This window comes from Dreissena polymorpha, chromosome 3 (genome assembly GCF_020536995.1).
Source record: "Dreissena polymorpha isolate Duluth1 chromosome 3, UMN_Dpol_1.0, whole genome shotgun sequence".
In the NCBI taxonomy this organism is placed as follows: domain Eukaryota; kingdom Metazoa; phylum Mollusca; class Bivalvia; order Myida; family Dreissenidae; genus Dreissena; species Dreissena polymorpha.
The window spans coordinates 62,526,527-62,544,720 of NC_068357.1; the positions used below are offsets into that span (position 1 = coordinate 62,526,527).

Consider the following 18,194-nt stretch of genomic DNA (forward strand, 5'->3'; position numbering starts at 1 on the left):
ATGATGATGCATGCCAAATGGCATTGTACACCATCTGTTAATAACGGAGTTATGGCCCTTTGTATCTTGAACAAATGCTTTTTTGAGTGTCAAATATAACACTTGTGTGTCCAGAAGCATATTGGCGGGGATATCAATTCAACGAATTTGCTTGTTAACATGTGTGTTTCTGTGAATTAAAGTGTTTTTCAGGAATGAAGTGTGCTGTTGCTGATTTGCATCAGATGGTGTTGGTGCACATTTGACGGCTGTTTTGAATTTGTTAAACATAACCACAGTAGCTTAGTTTCTGTGTGCTAGTTTCCACGAATAGATATTTATATAACTATTTCACAATTACCGGGTCTATACACTGTTTACTTTTTCTTCTCTCATATTATCATAAGATAAGCTTTAAGCTGGTACATGAGGGTTCAATGTTTTCAAGCAGGACATGCTAAGGAATAAATGTTTCAATATAGAGGCGCTTTCACAGCTGTCCTATTATGTTTTTCTTTATGATCGAGTGATTATCGAATACTTTATTTAGTCCATCATTATGACATCAGTTTGATTACCGTTATATTAATCTTTGCTGGCCGCTCTTTTGTTTGCTTTGTTTTGCCAAAACGTTTTCTTTTGCTGGATTGTTTTATTGTTTGTATGGTCTTTCCTTTTCCCTGATATATTTGATGAGTGTGGTTAGCTGCCTAATTCTTGCAGAGCGTTTACAGCTGTGCTTGAAAGATAACGTGACTCGTTTTTAAAGTTTTAATATATGTAACCATATCTTTAATTTCGCCAGCTTATTTTGCATTGCTTGATTATTGCACAAAGCTGAGTATCTATCCGTGTCATCCCTTCGCATTTGTGGATTAGCAAATGCCCTGGTAATATGCCAAGGAGTAGCTTTATTTCATGAACAAGGCCTTTGAGTGTGTCAGGGACATACCAATGCTGTTGTTTTTTCGTGTTGGCACTCTTTTCTTTAATATTTTGGTTGAACTTCAACTCCGGGCATATATGTCTTAACATATGTATTTATCCGTGGTTGTATCAGTCGTTGAGTCCATTTCTGTAAATTGAATTCCCTAACTCCCCATAACATATTACCATCCATAATTCTTTAAGAAAACGTTTGTCGTTTTCGTGAATCTTGCGGGATGAGGAAACATAAATGACTTAAATCCCATTTGTAATGGTCTGTTTACAGAAATAATTTGCCGCAGTATGTAAATCTTGGTTTTTATACATTTTAGACCGCAAATGGAAGTCTAAAAACCCTTACAAGTCTCTCTGTCGTTTATGTAGACCTTGGACTTACATGCATAATGTCATGGATTATTATGTATCATGTATAACCATAACATTGCAGCAATATATATTTTCGTGTAACTCACTAGACTCACTTACGAATAATAAATGAAAGTCAAAATATTCAAATCCCTTAAGCTAAGGATGTGCGTATTTAATCATTTCATTATAGAAAAATAAACCAGTTTATGACAACACGATAGCTGTGTTTGCCGTTTGATTAAGAAAGTATCAAATATATATTAAATGCAAATAATGTTAACAATGCACTACAATTGAATAGATATGTATCCATAAATAATTTTTCGAAATTTGTTTTTCTAAATATTTTATGAAATATCAGACACAACGTAACATTTTGCTATGTAATCTTTGTTTAAAATGCAACATATTGCATTTATTCTAAACATTTCCATAACGAAATTTTTGTTTTAAAAACGATTATTAGAAATAAAGAATATATTAAAAAGGTCTTGTTACGGTTTGCTTGAATGGTATTGTTAATAAATTCGTTTGTTTCTGTTCTTTTGGTTTGTAGAAAAATATTGTTCCAATCATGAATACAATTCAGATTAATTTAATAATTTTAAACATAACTTAAATATTAATCATAAAGCATACGTTCAATAACATGCATTCGTAATGTATAAAACCTCAAACGTGGAAAGGTCATTATCTTTAAGTAGCCGTTAAGTATCTGAATTCATTCGACAAGTCCGACACAAAACTTCAAAATAATGCTGTTCATAAGCACACCATCGACATTGCCGTCAATATCGTGAGCCACAGCACCTAAAAGTAAATAATATATGTTATTGCAATATATTCGGACACATAATTGCATTATAACAAAGTAACTATTTGTGGTTTTCAGGTGTGGCTTTTATAATATAAATTGTTCCAATTGAATGTTTATAAAGCAAATAACGTCATAACAACTATATCGCTTTAATAATTTTGTTTTGTTTTATTTTATAAACATGTTTTATAACGAACCAAAATTATACTTAGATTATGGTAGTTGATGAATGCACTTTGAAAATATGTATTGTATCTATACATATGATTTTCCGACTATTTGCAAAACTACCTCTTCCAAATTAAAACAGATCGGCTTAGCTAACTTTATAAAATACTGCTTCAGATGCATTTATACTACGGCAGGAACATGTCGGGTCACATTTCTATCAAGAATCAATAAACGTATGCAGCTGACCGGTATACTCATATACATAATATATCATACCTGTAAACGTGTTTATCTAAAACAATGAAATATGATTTGTCATGCTTAGCACTTGATCGATTCATAAATGTGGGAATCACTTCTCAATCCACTTGAAAGAGATAAAACAGGTTATCCGACCTTCATTTATGTAAAGACACCTTTAGCGGTAGAACGACGTTAAGCCTTGATAAAGGATCTGATTGACATACAAATACAATATGAACAACTACTCTTTGTTGGTACACAGTATTTATTATTGTTTTAGTTGCAATACAACCAATCCAATACTATAAGGCCAGACATAAAAAAGCCTAATATGATATTAGCTAATATTCTTTTCCTGCTTAAATTACTAAAATTGCTTCATTTAAAGATTTTAATCTTTCCGCTTTAGTATACTATCGTTACACACTATTTGGGTTTCTCATCATTTGTTTTATAAAAATATTTGGTATATGTTGTAATTTTAATAGCGGACAAAACAGGCACATGCAGGTAAATATATCAAGTACTTTCAAGCATAAACATATACCGTTACATAATTATCAGACTAAAGAAACATTTATTAAAATCTTATTGAAACACAAATTATAACAAACGATTATTTCATCGCTTATCATTTTGTTTAAGATACCTGTTCTCAGATTTCACATTGGCGAAATATGTCTTTAAATGTATTTACTAACATACATGATATAACAAGTAGTCAAAATAAAGCATTTCTTCGCTTGTGCCTGCGTTCGACCCCGGTCTTTTTCATTCAGGTATTGTGAGCTCAACTGCGCATTTTAAATATCTTAAATTCATCTTAACTTTCGATGAAACGCACTGTGTACTTTTGCTTGAGTATACTTTCTATCGAAATGCATGACGACCTTTTAAATTGTTATGTTTTTGTGATTCTGTGAAACAGGTTCCATAAATGTTAAAGAATCCCAAATCCAAAGAAGGCATTGTCTATTCTGTTTATGAGCACGTAAATGACATTGACAGCAATTTCACGATCCGAAGCACCTAAAAAATAAGTTCATCATAGTTAGTATGTATTTAGCATTCAAATATAATATATATGCAGTTTCATACGCCTCGCCAGATGTCGGGATTGAATGACTGGTTTGAGATTTTTACCGTTTGTTTGGTTAATGACAAACAAATTAGATGAAACTTACTGATGTAACCCGGCGTTGCTCTTTGTTGATATGTTTGTTATTCGTGCGTAAACGAATTATTATTTAAGGGACAATGACTCATCAAAAACTTACTAGAGCTGAATGACATGGCGATGTGCGCATGTCCTCTCTTTAGGGATACTGTAAAGTTTAATCGAATTATGATCATAAGTTTCATTGATCTGACAACTTTACTTAATATTTATCAGAAAATGTCATACTATTAATCAAATGGCAAACAATACATGAAATATTAATGGAGCAGAACACGCAAGTCGACTTAATAGGGATGCTTTACATGCAGTGCCATACGATTCAGATCAGAAGTGACAAAGATCAAACACATAAAAGACTTCAGATTTAAAGATGAATGACTGCCTGAAAATATTAACGTAGCGGAACGACCTAAACATATGTACATCAACCAGAGAAGGAAAGTACAAATATGTTTTTATCAAAACTAGTATTAAGACGGACGGACATCGCGGTGGCTATCCTTTCGGGGATCGTAACAATTAAACGAATGTAGTCCGTTTGTTTCACCCATTGAAAAATTGAGAACTGATTTGTCTTCTATTATAGTACGAAAATTCCCTTGTTACATTGAATGTTATCTGGAAAAAAACTGCTAGTTTGTTCAGAACATGTTTTTGTACATCAGTTGAAATAACAACTCTTCGAACTTTTATGCCAACATGATATTACCGGTGTTAGAGATGCATCATCAAGGAAAGATAAACAATAAAAACCAGAACGATATGTTAATCCTTTAGTTGTTCAGTAAATGCGATTGTAGTAGTTATTACTATTATAATACTTCTATATAGCTCTTTCGAACGCTTACCTGGACGTTGAACTGACATGCAATATTCTGATTTCCGTCACTCGAAGTTTCTTTAACAGTACCAATAGAAGACATCGCGGTAGGTGTGTTTACTGACGCGGAATGGGCTGCCGAACCGGTTGTTGCATATTCCGGAATCAAAGGCGATATCGCTCCAGGTGCGACCCACGAAACATTTTCGTTTGATTCCAAGGGCCAGTTAGTCGAACATTCTAATAAAGAAACAAACTATAATAATGCTAGAAGCGAGTGTGTTTGGGTCCAATATCACTGTGGATATATGAATAGATGATGAACATGTTGTCATTCTTTAGATTTTACATTGTATTCTCCATGTTTAAAAGTTGCTTACAGATAAATACAGATTTTAGTTTATATCTGAATTACTTACTTCGCTCGCATGCGTATACGGTTTCTGCATCTCCTGGTTCAGAACAGTTGTAAGGACTCCAAGACTTATTGCTGTATAGTTGCACGCACAAACGTTCTGTGCCGAAATAACTGTGCAGACGTGTCGAGTTCAGATCAATGGTTGCAACAAACTGTTTTTCTAAATTAATTAACAAAATATGTGTTTATCAATCGTTAAACGCAACGTTATTACATACACAATATTTTCTTCATTAACGTAAGAAGGTTGTTGAGTACGTGTTTTTATTTGCTCGAAGGAAACATCTTAAACATGTATTTACTGTAATTTTATTAGTGCTTCACGTCAGTTTCGAATGCTTAAGTAGCTGGAGTCTGAACATATATAATGTAATATTGTAATTTAAAATAAATCTATTTCTGAATAGTATGAGTCTGTGAATACCTGGGTATTGGCAAATGGTACCATTGAAGCAACATCCCAACGCATTGCAGTCGGATGGGGACATCGTTGAGGAGCACTTCTGCGTCGTCTTGTTCGTACAGAACGTCTCTTATGAGATGAAATAGTGTGATTTATATCGTTATTTATTATATTATTATATCGTGCACTGCATTTAGTTGGATGCGAACATTTCGATTTGTAGTAACGTAGTATGTACATGCTATATATATATCGTATAATCTTGCAATTTTAGTATGTATATGTTATATAGAGAAGAGTCATGTAATCACACAAGTAACACGCATTTTGTAGTTTTGAAGACAGGAGCATGGTTTTAAAGGAATATGGCCAGTTTGTACCCAAGATTATTGATTTGAACATAATCACAATACTGCTATATTATCTTAAGACCATAAGGGCGTGTCAAGCGGCATGTTGCATAATGTACCAAAAATGGAATGAGGTCTACTATAAGATATAAAATATGAAAACCTTGTGCTTTTTTAGAAGTTATTTTGTTCATAGATTGAATTAATGGTCACAGTATGGCTAAATAAAAAAGGGATACCTTTTGCAAGAATGAATGTTGAACGTTGAACAGTTGAGGCGAACGCCTATTGAAGATAATGTGGCAACTGATAATTTGATAGACAAAAGGCCAAACGTCCATTGTGATGCCAGTGTATATAAAAGTTCTTCACAAAACGGAAGTATAACGGAAATTATATAATCCAAATGCAAATACCATTTGTGTTTCGCATGAATGTCATTTGATCTCCTCGAACAGATGCAAGAATTCCAACACGAACATGCGCCACATGTGCAACTGTAGTCAAACCATGTTCTGTGCTGTAGTTCCCGATATGTGCGAGGCGTCCACCATCCGCTTCACACTCGTTCTTAGCTTGAAACCAGTCAACACCAGTTCCGTTGGAAATCGAGACGCAAATATTATCACTCTCGGGACCGACGATAGGAACACACCTCCTTGTGGAATTTTTACACGAATTTGCTGGGACGAAACGCAAAATGCATTAGAAACATTAAAATGCGAATATAGTATATGTTCGTTTCAAGTCAATCTTACGAAAGGTGTTCCAGGTTAACAAAGAGTTCAATTTTTAAAAAGTTCGCTTTTAAAAAACGAGCACTTGATTTCCAATCCCGGGACGATTATTTCGAATTGTAGTCCGGCCATATACTTTGTACGGGGATTAGAAACGAAAATATATAGTCGATATGTGTTTCCCTGTTTCTGAATCCAGCAAATAACTAATGATACACTAATGTAATTACTTAATTACTAGCAAATTTATGTGCAATCAGTGCACTTAGTACTCGAATCGTAATCTGCTTAAATCGACAAAGCTTACTTAGGAAAAGTGCACGTAGCTTAACTAGCCGCCGTGATCTACCATGGAAGATCAGTTTATGAACGGAAAAATTGTCAGAGTCATAAATAGAAAATAACAATTTTGTCATGATTTCAATTTGCTACTTTTATTTAGTTTTACCTTAAAAACGAGCAATTACCGGGCAAGAAATCTGAAAGGACCTTACTTGCTAATGTAATTCCACACAGCATCAGTGCACACGCGCATACTTGGCTCATTATCATTCTCGTAAAAACTATGATCCGTTATTCTTCGCAAAAGTTACTACTATGGGAATACTAGACGTTTAAGTTTATCAATTATATTTGAAATTGATTTAAAGTTTTCCGCTAGGGTGTCGTTACCCACGATAAGACAAACATGTTTAAACGTCGAAACTCAAAACCAAGTTATTGAAGATTAACAACAACGAATAGACGGTATTGTATGATTCATGCAATACACTGTTGTCCTTTCGGCTGCAAATTATAACATCATTTTAGTGACTAGTATAACAATATCAGTGGTCCGACAAAAGAATGGCTGCAATAAGGGATTAGTCAAATAAAGACCATATCACCTTATGTGATTTGCATTTATTTCATAGGACGATTAATATATTTGTAATTTTCATATGTTAACGTTTCCATAAACAAGTGTTTGGGCAATATCTGGTAACATATTATTTTGGGACTATTATTTAATATGAATGGTATGTTTTTTTTTTGCTTTATTAAAGGCCCCACTCCGCCATTGTTATTAACGCTTACAACTTCAATTACGGGGTCACATACTCATATATATTTTAGACTGGCCCAGATACACGCATGTTAAGTCTCGTTTACCAGTATAATTTCGGCGATATGAATTAAGCTTCAACTTTATCGTTGTGAGTTAAGTAAAATCCACAAAACAAATGGCGAATAAATGTTAGAGGAAACGAGATCAAACATAAGAGCGTAAGGCATTAAATAATCTTTTCCACATATTACCAGAGACCTAATGAGTCCCTCTGCACACGAAGGTCCATATCCTCATAAGTGTCCGCAATATATAGATTCGGAAGCACAAACAGACGCATCCGTGTCCGTGTACTTGGTGTTACATTACTTGTAAATATATATGTCAAAAGTCAGAACTATTGTCGTGTTATTGATTACTAATACAAGTATTATGACGAAATGTATCGCCATATTTGTGCACACCAAACAATTTATCATTTGAAGTAAATAATTAATCGAATATAAATGTTGCCAATTTCTTTGATTGTTAAACTGTATATACGTTTCTCTTTCAATCCATATATGTGATAAAAAAATAATTTTGTCATGATTGTCTACCATCGTAAGTATAAAACTGGGCGTAGATCAATAGCCGCCGTTCGTATACATTCGTTATTTTCCCCGGGAGTCTGCGGTCGGTCTGTTTACGATTAGCCGGATATCCAGATCAGATATATCAGAAAAGGATGCCAGAAGTTAGAACTCCAGTTATGAAAACAATTGTAAAAACGAAGAATATTGAAACATCTAAACACTTTTGAGTTGGAACTTCGCACATTACATTAACCGTATACTATAAAACTGCTCAAGAACAAAGCAAGTTTATAAACTTCTTCCGGTTTCGGGTAATAGTTACGTGTTGAAATGACTTTTACAAATCCACGATTGTAACAATGAAAATGACAATATGGTCAATAATATTTTTTTTTCATACGAACTGCTTGTTTAAACAATGTATGTGAAAACATATTGCCATCAATGATATTTTGTGAGATTGTCATGTCTATATTTTCAATTATTTCATTACACATACTTTATAGACTACGTCGACGTTGGCATTAGAGTAGGTATCCAGGAGAGAAAGGAAGCGCCTGTCATAATGCCATGGTTAAACACTACTGAGAATCAGAGTGAGAAACACTGGGCCGAGAAAACGCCGACTATTACTACATTTGTGAAAGACCATAAATAATGTTCGATACATTGTTGCGAATACTCCACACTTGACATATATCTATAAAATTGATAACATAAAATCATCAAGATCTTTTAATTTATTTTACTATTAAATTCCATGACCAAAACCGAAGCAGTATGAAAGTAAATTTATATGTTCCACGATGATGTAACATGAAAATGTCCAAATATGTTTACTCGTAAGCGACACCACTTTGATTTTAGTGGTGTTTGTGTCTCTTTTCGCTTAAATTGCTCACTGAATAAATTAAATTATTGGTTAGATTTTTTAGATCGTTTTGACTCGAGAAACTCATATTTTAAGAGTAATAGTTTTACACTAACATGTTCCTTACAAATCAAATCGCTAGAAGGAATCAAGTGATATTAAACATCGTATTGTCACATATCCGGAAAACCAGAGTGAAGCCATACCTGGTACTGTTGACGAGCAGTGCTGTAGCTTTGCATGTACTGAGCACACAGAAGATCAGCAGAGAATTGCGGCTCTTCAATATTAATCCCTTAAGTTCACAAATGTATCAATTTAAACGTTATTACGGAAAAGAATTTCATGGTACCAGAGACGATCATCTTGAGAGAGAGGGCAGGGTTGGCATTAATACCAATTGCCGTTTATCTTATGTTCATTCTATTGACAGTATACTTATCCGTAACGGCAGTTTATAATCACATTAGTAACACTGGACCAAGACAAGGCTGAATTATGTTAAGATCTCCTGATACTGGTAGCTGCGCTGAATCGTATTCACAACTTATATAATATTGATACAATTATGTTAGTAGTTTCTTACATGTGCGCAAAACTAAACACATATTAGTATGACGGACGTTAAACTACTTCTACAAAATGAAAACAAAACTAAACAAATATTAGTGTGACGGACATCAAAATACTTCTACAAAATGAAAACAAAACTAAACATATATTAGTGTGACGGACATCAAAATACTTCTACAAAATGAAAACGTTGACGTCATATGAATGCGCTTATATTTGTATACAATCAATTAAATGTATTCATGATGATGGGATAAATAGAACCAGACAACAAAAATACATCGCAAGAGTGTAGCAATGTGACAACGGTGAAGCCGACGCACATGACGACGAAGACGCTCGTCCAGGCCGTGCGATTTTTCAGCAATTGTTTTTGTGACTATTCTCAAAATTGTTCAAATAATGGGTATGATTTCATTCGTATGCATTTTTGCCCGTAGTTTCACTTATTCCTAATAGCTATGTCGCATTTTGAGTTCCACAAAAGCAATCTAAATGATACATAGTGCTTTATCTTATCTGTTGTAACCGAAATAGTGATGTCTGTTTATCAAAGTAAGACCGGGAGTATGCAATCGTGTCGGAGTGGTGAAACGAAGCGGTAAATTCAAAATCTAAGCAATATCTAAGGCTTGATAACAGAACTTGTGCGATCGGTATTGCTTGAAATTCAAGATAAAACATTGAGAGAGTTTGTAAAGATATGATTTATTCAACATGTAAAGCTATTGTGAGGCAGAACTTAATTAAGAAATGAAGCACATCAATTTTATCTCGTAAAATATCATTCGGGTTCGTTTGCTTCAGCATGTGTTCATAGTTCTCAGTCCAATTCTAAAACGAGCTCAAAACCACGGATTTTAATCTCATCTCCCCGTCACACCGGACTGGCATCCTAACTACGACCCAAACAGACAGTGTTTAAAAACAGATAACAACGCGAATTCTTTTTCTCAAATAGATCAAGGCGAACAGTACGAAGAAAACAGATGGAGAAGCCCAGAGGATACCTGAAACTTTTTAATTTTTAATAGAAACTCACGTTCAGGGATAAAAGAAAGGCGGATGCACGTTGTATTTTATTATTGTACATATGCAATTCTTGCTAGCGATTTGATAACGGTCGATCCGCACAAGATATTGTAGGTCGGAAAAAAACGATGATCGGCGACGTTAGAGCGACCACACTATGATCTTTGCATATATAATACGATACTTCTGAGACCTTGGTGATTGCAATTCCTAACTTCTGCGTCCATGGCGTCCTCATGATGATCCTGCGGGTTCTAAACGCAGAAAGAACGTCAATCCAGTGTGACGTTGTTCTTTTTTACAGAAAACATATATTCTGCATCACTGAGTAATTATTTTTTCGAGGGGGGGGGATGACAAATGCGTGGTATAAGAAATTTCATTGAAAAACCTGATACGGTTAAACAGGTTAAGGACTTGCTAACATATTGTCGAAGTGACAATTGTCAAAGCTATTTCCATACACTTAAAAGTAAATTAATTCCTTATACAAAGGAATGCAAAATAACATTATCGAAAATGAAACAAGTCAAAAATATAGTTTCGTTTATGGATAATCATTCATCGGAAACATATTAATACATGTGTAAAGCTTTTCATCTTTAGTCTAAAATACAAAGATTTTAAAACACGACGGAACACTCGAAAACTTGTTAAGTCCCAATAAACAAGTAGAAAGAGCGTTCGACGTTGCTCCTTAGGGTCCTGGGTAATGCCGTTGAAGAATTGTGTTTTGCTTATAATCTTAAATAATTCCAATTAATCGAAACATTGTGAACAAGTCTCTTTAACCGTAACAAATAATATAAGACCAGTTATACGAGATTAATTATAATGCTTGTTCATGAGACACTGTCTTTATCGCGTCGTTTATTCTTATATGGTCATCCAAAATGTCGAATCGGGAGCACGTATCAGTGTACAGATAAAAAAAGTCGGATCATTACAATTTCAGCACTCTACGAACATTCCAAAAATAAAGATGGTTTCTGTGACAAAATCCAACGACATTGCTACAATTTATCAAATTTATTATTATCAACTAATTCATTATAGATGCCAACATTTCTGTAAACAATACAGAATACCTACATGTTATGAGATCACAATGAATTCTGCCAACTCGCTATGTTTGACTTAGATGATTATTTTTTCTGTTTAGGATCGAGCTCTTTGAATATATATTCATTAAATGTTTCTTTCAACATTGTTTATTCCTAGTTATAATGTAAAAACCTGAAAATAAAACTCTTACACGCGTAATTTATCAACATTTTACTTGTGCAATACCTGTTTATATAAATTGTGTGCCCAAAACTAACAGAAATGATCAGAAAATTGGCGTGACGTTGTTGTGTTTTTAAAAGAAAACGCATACATGTATTCTGCTTCAATTACGCATACATGTATTCTGCGTGAATTATTTTTCGGGTGGGGTATGACAAATGCGTGGTATTAGATATGTCATTGAAAAACATGACACGTTTAAACATGACTTGCTAACATATCGGCGAAGTGATAATTTTCAAAGCTATTGCCATATACCCAAAAGAAAATGTATTCTTTATACATAGGAATGCAGAATAACATTCCCGAAAATGAAACAAGTCAAACATATAGTTTCGTTTTTGGTCAATCATTAATCAGAAACATAATAAACATGTGTAAAGCTTTTCATCTGTAATCTAATCTACAAAGCTTTTAAAACACGACGGAACATTCGAAAAATTGTGCATTGTTAGTGCCTGGACAACGGGAACAAGGCAAAGGATAACGGGTGCACTCATCAACATATGTATTCCCTTAATCGACACAATTATTGCATATACTTATAATGATAACAATCTCAAGAATAGCATAACATGCTTATAAAAGAATTTTTGCCATTTGATTTAGCCTTTCCTTCAAAAATGTAACACAATACATTCAATTGTAAGTGTTATTTCACTGTCAACTGTGATTATGTATGAGTGTGTGCATTGATTATAGTCGGTGCTTGAAGATACCCAAATAATGTACGTCTTAAATACAGTTATTTGAACATTGCAACTGTTCAAATCATGGCATGAAAAGCAAATTTGAGGTAAAACAGCCAGGAAACTATTATATAAACCCTTTTCAAGTAACATATAAACAACACATTTGTAAACATCTTTAGAACAAAACTCTAATTGATATCGCGCTATTAAGTTCAAATATTTTGCGAATACCAACATTTATATTTTCCATGCTAAGTGGAAATGTTAATGATTTATATCAATTTGTCGAGTTAAATGAACAAAGTAAACTTTATATGCACACGATTATAAACAAAATCGCAACATATGTGGAATACATTGATCGATTTAAAAGACTCCAAATACACTTGCACAAGCTAACATTGTATAAATACAATTTCACATATACCGTTTATCTCACGCATAATTTTGATTTTTCCTATCGTTATACCTTTATTTTTAATCAGTAGTCTTGAAGCAGATAACGTTTGGCACTCATAAGTATTGAACAAGGCAGAGATCATTCAACGTGTGATATCTAGCCGTCAGGTTCCCCGTGGGTCCGCGGCGAGTCTGTCTGGAGAGTCCGGGCCCAGATACGGTATCTCGACAAGAGACCCGTTAGAGAGCTGCTCGTAGTCGGAACCCGAATACTACACACAAACTTAAATAGATTATCTTATCAAACAATATAAACCCAACACTTCAAGAATATTAAAACATCTCGCAAGTATTGAATTTGTTCAAACTTGATTTCCTCAATATAGCAGATATCATACTTATATTAAGAGTTAAGTATAAATACTCGACTGAAGAAGTATTTAATTGGGCACTTGAAATTTAAATACGAGGTGTTCGACCATTTAATACGATAAGGACATGTGGACACTGATAATAAAGTCAAATGTAAAAAATTCACGATATATCAAAATGATACTAAACAGGAAAAGTTTGGAAAACATTACTGCCCCAACCCTTTTTCATCGAGTGTAACTGGCTTCAATCCCCCTCAGTTAGACATCAGCACGCCATACAATCACTTTACACGTAATTTAACTGGCATGACCAGGTTCTTTTGTAAACAACATGTCACTTGAGTGCATTAATAGCTGCCTGTACATAATCTATTCAATAGTGTCCAATATTCTGATGAAGACGAACCACACTTGAAGTACCTAAACGGAATTTTATGGGGTGTAAACAGTGCTTAGAATGACTATTGTCTTTAATTTGACGTTCATAGGCGCAGTGACCTTGGTATTTGACATGTTGACCTCAAGATCGATAGGCCTTTTCGTTTCCTACAAGTAACCACCACCCAATGTTAATTAAAATAGGTCCAAGCGTACTTAGGATACGGTGTGGAAACACAATGGACCAAGTAATAAAGCCCCGCTTCTTTGAAGGGGCATGGTTGAAAAGTCCAGTAGTATTTATTTGAGGTTATGTGTTTGATAACTAACACTTTAACGTGCAATAATATAATTATGCTCGCGAATGCTTATATAGATATGATGACTTATTTATATAGTGACAATCCATCTGCATAAACAGGAGAACACTCTCATAAACACTACAAGATTTAAAGACTTATGACTTCATATTGTATAACGAGTGTTTGTATAAAAGCAATTTTTAATATAACACATTGAGATAGAAAAAAGCATACCCTTGGATTTTGCATAAGTTCGTTTGCATGCGCGGCATTAACGTCCACTGGTATATCCCATATATTATTGCATGTCCATTCGCCTTTGGTGGAAACTCCTTACAGAATACATCCTGCACTGATACATGGTAATGTCTCAAAGGTTTTCTTTCGATATTATTTAAATGATAATCATCACTTGTGTTTACAAAATGCAGTTCATAGTCCATGTCGACATTAGTGTTGCTAGGGACGGTATCAAGGGGCGACAGGAAGCGTCTGTCGTAGGGCTTCGGCCCAACAATGCTGAGGATCACAGGTAGAAACACCAGGCCGTGGAACAGCCCAAATATAACTACGGCTGTGAATATCTGAAATAATTGTTCTACATTTAATTTATTAAAAAAACAACAAAGTCATTCAACAATGAAAAATAAAAGTACAATCTTTGAAATGTATACATATTTGTTTACTTAACATGTCTTACAAATCGGTGGAATCTCTTTTGTATTATTGCATGAGGCCTTACAATTAAAATACTTTCAAATCATTAATATTTTTCTTGGTAAATTTTATAATATATGTTGAGTGAATAAGATTTGGTATTTCATTTAGTTTGCTTTATGTGTGTATTGTCTTTTTTTATTTATACGTATCCTTATTTGTCTAATCTTAAACTTCTTTCTGCCGTTTAACCATAAAGAGTCATATCATCCGTAAACAACTAATTGCTGTTAAGAAATTAGTTAAATTGAATGCGATAACATTATAACAAACCTTAAAGAAAAGCATCATACCAAAGCTAATACTGTTGACGAGCAGCACGAAAGCCAGGAATGTGCTGAACCCTCCACTGAACACAGCAAAACCGATGTGAACCAGAGTTTTCATGGTCCTCTCTGTAACACAGTATACAACATGAAAGCACGAACAGCTATATTTCTCTCTCCGTTTATAAGCTCAATGGCTTACTCATATTAAAAACTTAAAACATAATTCTTAAACCCTAGTATATAGAAATGTGTTCATATCAAATTCATAACAAAATCTATATGTGTTTCATTTTGATGCATTGTAAGACTGAGAGCTCCACGACTTATATCAAACCCCAAAGTGTCTTATATGTTTAACAACGTCTATCATACACATTTATGTAAACAGAACATTACTTAGATTTCGAAGTTCAATGAACACGTGCATGTAACAAGTTTAAATATGTTGTTTTTCGGTGCAAAAAAGGTGATATAACACATGATGTAATTACATGATAAAATGAATACATGTAGAATTACCATTTTTCGAACCGGTGTGTGTCATGAATGTGTGACCCACGTGAGCGGAGTAGTCCACTGCAAGACCGACGCACAGGATGAGGAACACGCTGGAGGCGGTGTCGATGGAGATGTCCCAGAACTGCATCATACCAGCAACATCAATCTGGATGCAGAAGGTGTCTTTGAAGATAGGAACAATTGAATCAAGAAACATTATAATGACAGATGTTAGTAATACTCACTAGTAGTTTTCGATTTAATGAGAGTGACCTATTATAAAATACATTATTTCACTTTTAGTGTTCAAATGCATGATATGCTATGTACAAGTTCGCAAAGTAATTTTATAAAACAATTGTAATCACATCGGAATTAGACGTCCTAACATGATTTATATAACGCGCGGTTTTAATGACTATGCGTATTGTATTGATTCTAAAGCATACAGTCATATAATAATACGTATATTTGCGAGTTAATCCCGTGTTTGCGCGAGCAAAATAACACAATATTATATATTCACAACTAGTCAAATATTTACTTGAAACCATCGTTTATCGATTAATATCCAATGTAGTTATTTTCTAAGACAACACAATGACGCCATTTTACGGCGCGTGTTTCATGTAAACAGCTGGATGAAATACAAAGTTTATATCCCGGTTCGTTATTTAGTTTTCAACTCTATGACGATCGGATATGGTAAGAGAACGCTGAAGATCCTTGATTTGTGGATAACTTTTAACTACAGAGGCATAAACTGAACTACTGTGTTACCGACTTATATTTACTCCTTTAAGCAGTTTCATGTTAGATATATTTTTAATTTATTTTGTTACATAGGTCTACATAAATTACTCCTGGAGCGTGACCATGGTTTACTCTAGTGGAATGCTTTGAACAAACTTTGTAAAGCATCACAATCAGATGTTACACACCATATGCATTGATATTTGAACTTTAAAGCATTTCGATATATGTTCATATTAATCTTTAAATTAAGCCATTATAAAACTGGAAACCCAAAGCCACGTTTTGACTCCAGACGCAATTTGAACAAATTGTGTCGTGGACCTCTGAATGATTGCACATGCCAATGGCATGACGATTCGAGTCTATGTAAAACTGGGGACTTCCGAGGGCGGGGCCAGTTTTGGGGCCAAATTCTAACAAACTTTGCAGTGGACCTCTAGATGATGCTGCATAATAAAGAAAGACTCGTGCTCTTGCGGTTCAGACAAAATGATTTGTAGAGTTTACTCAATATACGTCTAAGTAAACCAAGTGAAACCGGGGAGAGGACAATTTCGAGCCCATGTGCATAATTTAAACAAACTACATACAGGGCTATAGATTACTCCACATGACACGAACACACACATGTCGCGGACGGGAGGACGACGGATATATAGTTCACAAATGGCATAGCATGAACATATAGTTAAGCGCACACATATAATCGCGAGCAATCAATCGCAAGATTGAACAGAACTGACCACGGTGTAGACGACACAGACGAAGACGAGGACGCTGGTCCAGAGGTTGGCAATGAGGATGAGGGTGACCACGAATACGCACACTGCCGCCAGCAATAGGTTCCGGTACAGCTCAAGTTTCAGCATCTGGGGTGATCACGGATGCCTTTATTAACGTGTGATCGAGACATTCATATAATTTATCAGTAGACAAAAATCGCTCTTGGTGTAGGTTTATCTAAAGAAGTTTGACAAAAGTTATTTAAATTAAGGTAAATTCATTTCATTTTGCAACCATGTGCTATAACACACGCTGAAATAGACAGAACACTTGCAGAAAACACTACTCAATTTGAATAAGCATCTATTGGCTAATTATCATTACCTTATTGGTTTCGTTGACCATGTATTGTGGAGTGGAGTACACAAAACAGTGCCCGCCACCGTTAAAACTCAGCTGGTCTGTCATTTCTCTTATTTCATCCATCGCCTGTATGTTGCATATAGACGACGTACATTTAACGTGACGGAACGTCAAAGATGACGCCTGGAAAGAGAATAAGTGTAAACTGCTTAGTTTCAATTTTTGGTTCTGTGTGGTTGAGTTCCTAAAACAATTTACCTTAAAAAATAGAAGCGGCAATCCGACTATTATGAAATATCCTGTTTGCTTAGGGCTTTCAAAACCGAATTGATTACCGGGTTGTCAATCATGTGTCCGATATAAAAAGTGGCGAAATGTTGTGGTCGTTTTTGTAGTACAAACACAGAACTTGACACATATCCATTATGAAAAATAAGTAACTTCAACTGTGAAACGTCTTACGACAAAAAACACATATGTCTGACAATATTATGAATAAAAACACACACAATACATCCATACGTCTAAGAAGAGATATGTAAAATGTATTTGTGAAATGCAAAATAAGCAAATTTTCGTTACTGTATCTGTTTTTTCCCCTCTGTATTCACAAGTGTTGAAGTGTGATGTTTAACAGTAATTATGTGATCTATCTTGAAGGTCATTCAAACGTTTATTATGCAATAACGCTCGAATCTGTGTGTTTTGCATTCCTTGTGATGGTGCGTTCCTATTTGGAAACAGCCGGGCGTTTCTGAAATAATGTGTTGATAAAGGCCATTTTAAAAATTGATAGGATCAAATTGCGCGAAAAAATGGTCATGTTATGTAACGTTTGTTGTTCGTGTTTTAACTGCTTTTGTTGATTACTTAGGACTTTAGGAACTATGTTATCTTTAAGTATTTTGATCATATACATGTAC

The 18,194-nt window shown here is 34.4% G+C and overlaps 3 protein-coding genes across 6 annotated transcripts in view; 1 reads left to right on the forward strand and 2 right to left on the reverse strand.

The window, feature by feature from the left end:
* LOC127874432 (uncharacterized) overlaps positions 1-18,194 on the forward strand; it is a 164,726-nt gene that overhangs the window by 84,755 nt on the left and 61,777 nt on the right. The gene's annotated exons all lie outside the window — the stretch shown is intronic.
* Positions 1,415-7,058, reverse strand: LOC127874435 (uncharacterized). 3 transcript variants are annotated; one of them, XM_052418758.1, is made up of 6 exons: positions 6,909-7,058; positions 6,094-6,360; positions 5,349-5,456; positions 4,926-5,084; positions 4,535-4,746; positions 1,415-2,085 (listed from the first exon to the last, which is right to left on the reverse strand). In XM_052418758.1, exons 1-6 carry the CDS (start codon positions 6,964-6,966, stop codon positions 2,038-2,040), a joined length of 852 nt encoding a protein of 283 aa, XP_052274718.1. In that variant the 5' UTR covers positions 6,967-7,058; the 3' UTR covers positions 1,415-2,037. The 3 variants fall into 3 exon arrangements, with proteins under 3 accessions (XP_052274718.1, XP_052274720.1, XP_052274719.1); XM_052418759.1 differs by lacking the exon at positions 1,415-2,085 and adding an exon at positions 2,752-3,535; XM_052418760.1 differs by lacking the exon at positions 6,094-6,360 and having other exon boundaries at positions 6,909-7,046.
* The window catches only part of LOC127874429 (NPC intracellular cholesterol transporter 1 homolog 1b-like), a 17,247-nt gene continuing 10,826 nt past the window's right edge, over positions 11,774-18,194 (reverse strand). Inside the window, exons 9-14 of the mRNA XM_052418744.1 lie at positions 17,293-17,454; positions 16,929-17,054; positions 15,451-15,595; positions 14,936-15,057; positions 14,180-14,529; positions 11,774-13,163 (exon numbers count right to left, since the gene is read on the reverse strand). Of these exons, the coding sequence (XP_052274704.1) occupies positions 13,049-13,163; positions 14,180-14,529; positions 14,936-15,057; positions 15,451-15,595; positions 16,929-17,054; positions 17,293-17,454 (1,020 nt within the window). The 3' untranslated portion in view covers positions 11,774-13,048. The remainder of the gene's footprint in view (positions 13,164-14,179; positions 14,530-14,935; positions 15,058-15,450; positions 15,596-16,928; positions 17,055-17,292; positions 17,455-18,194) is intronic.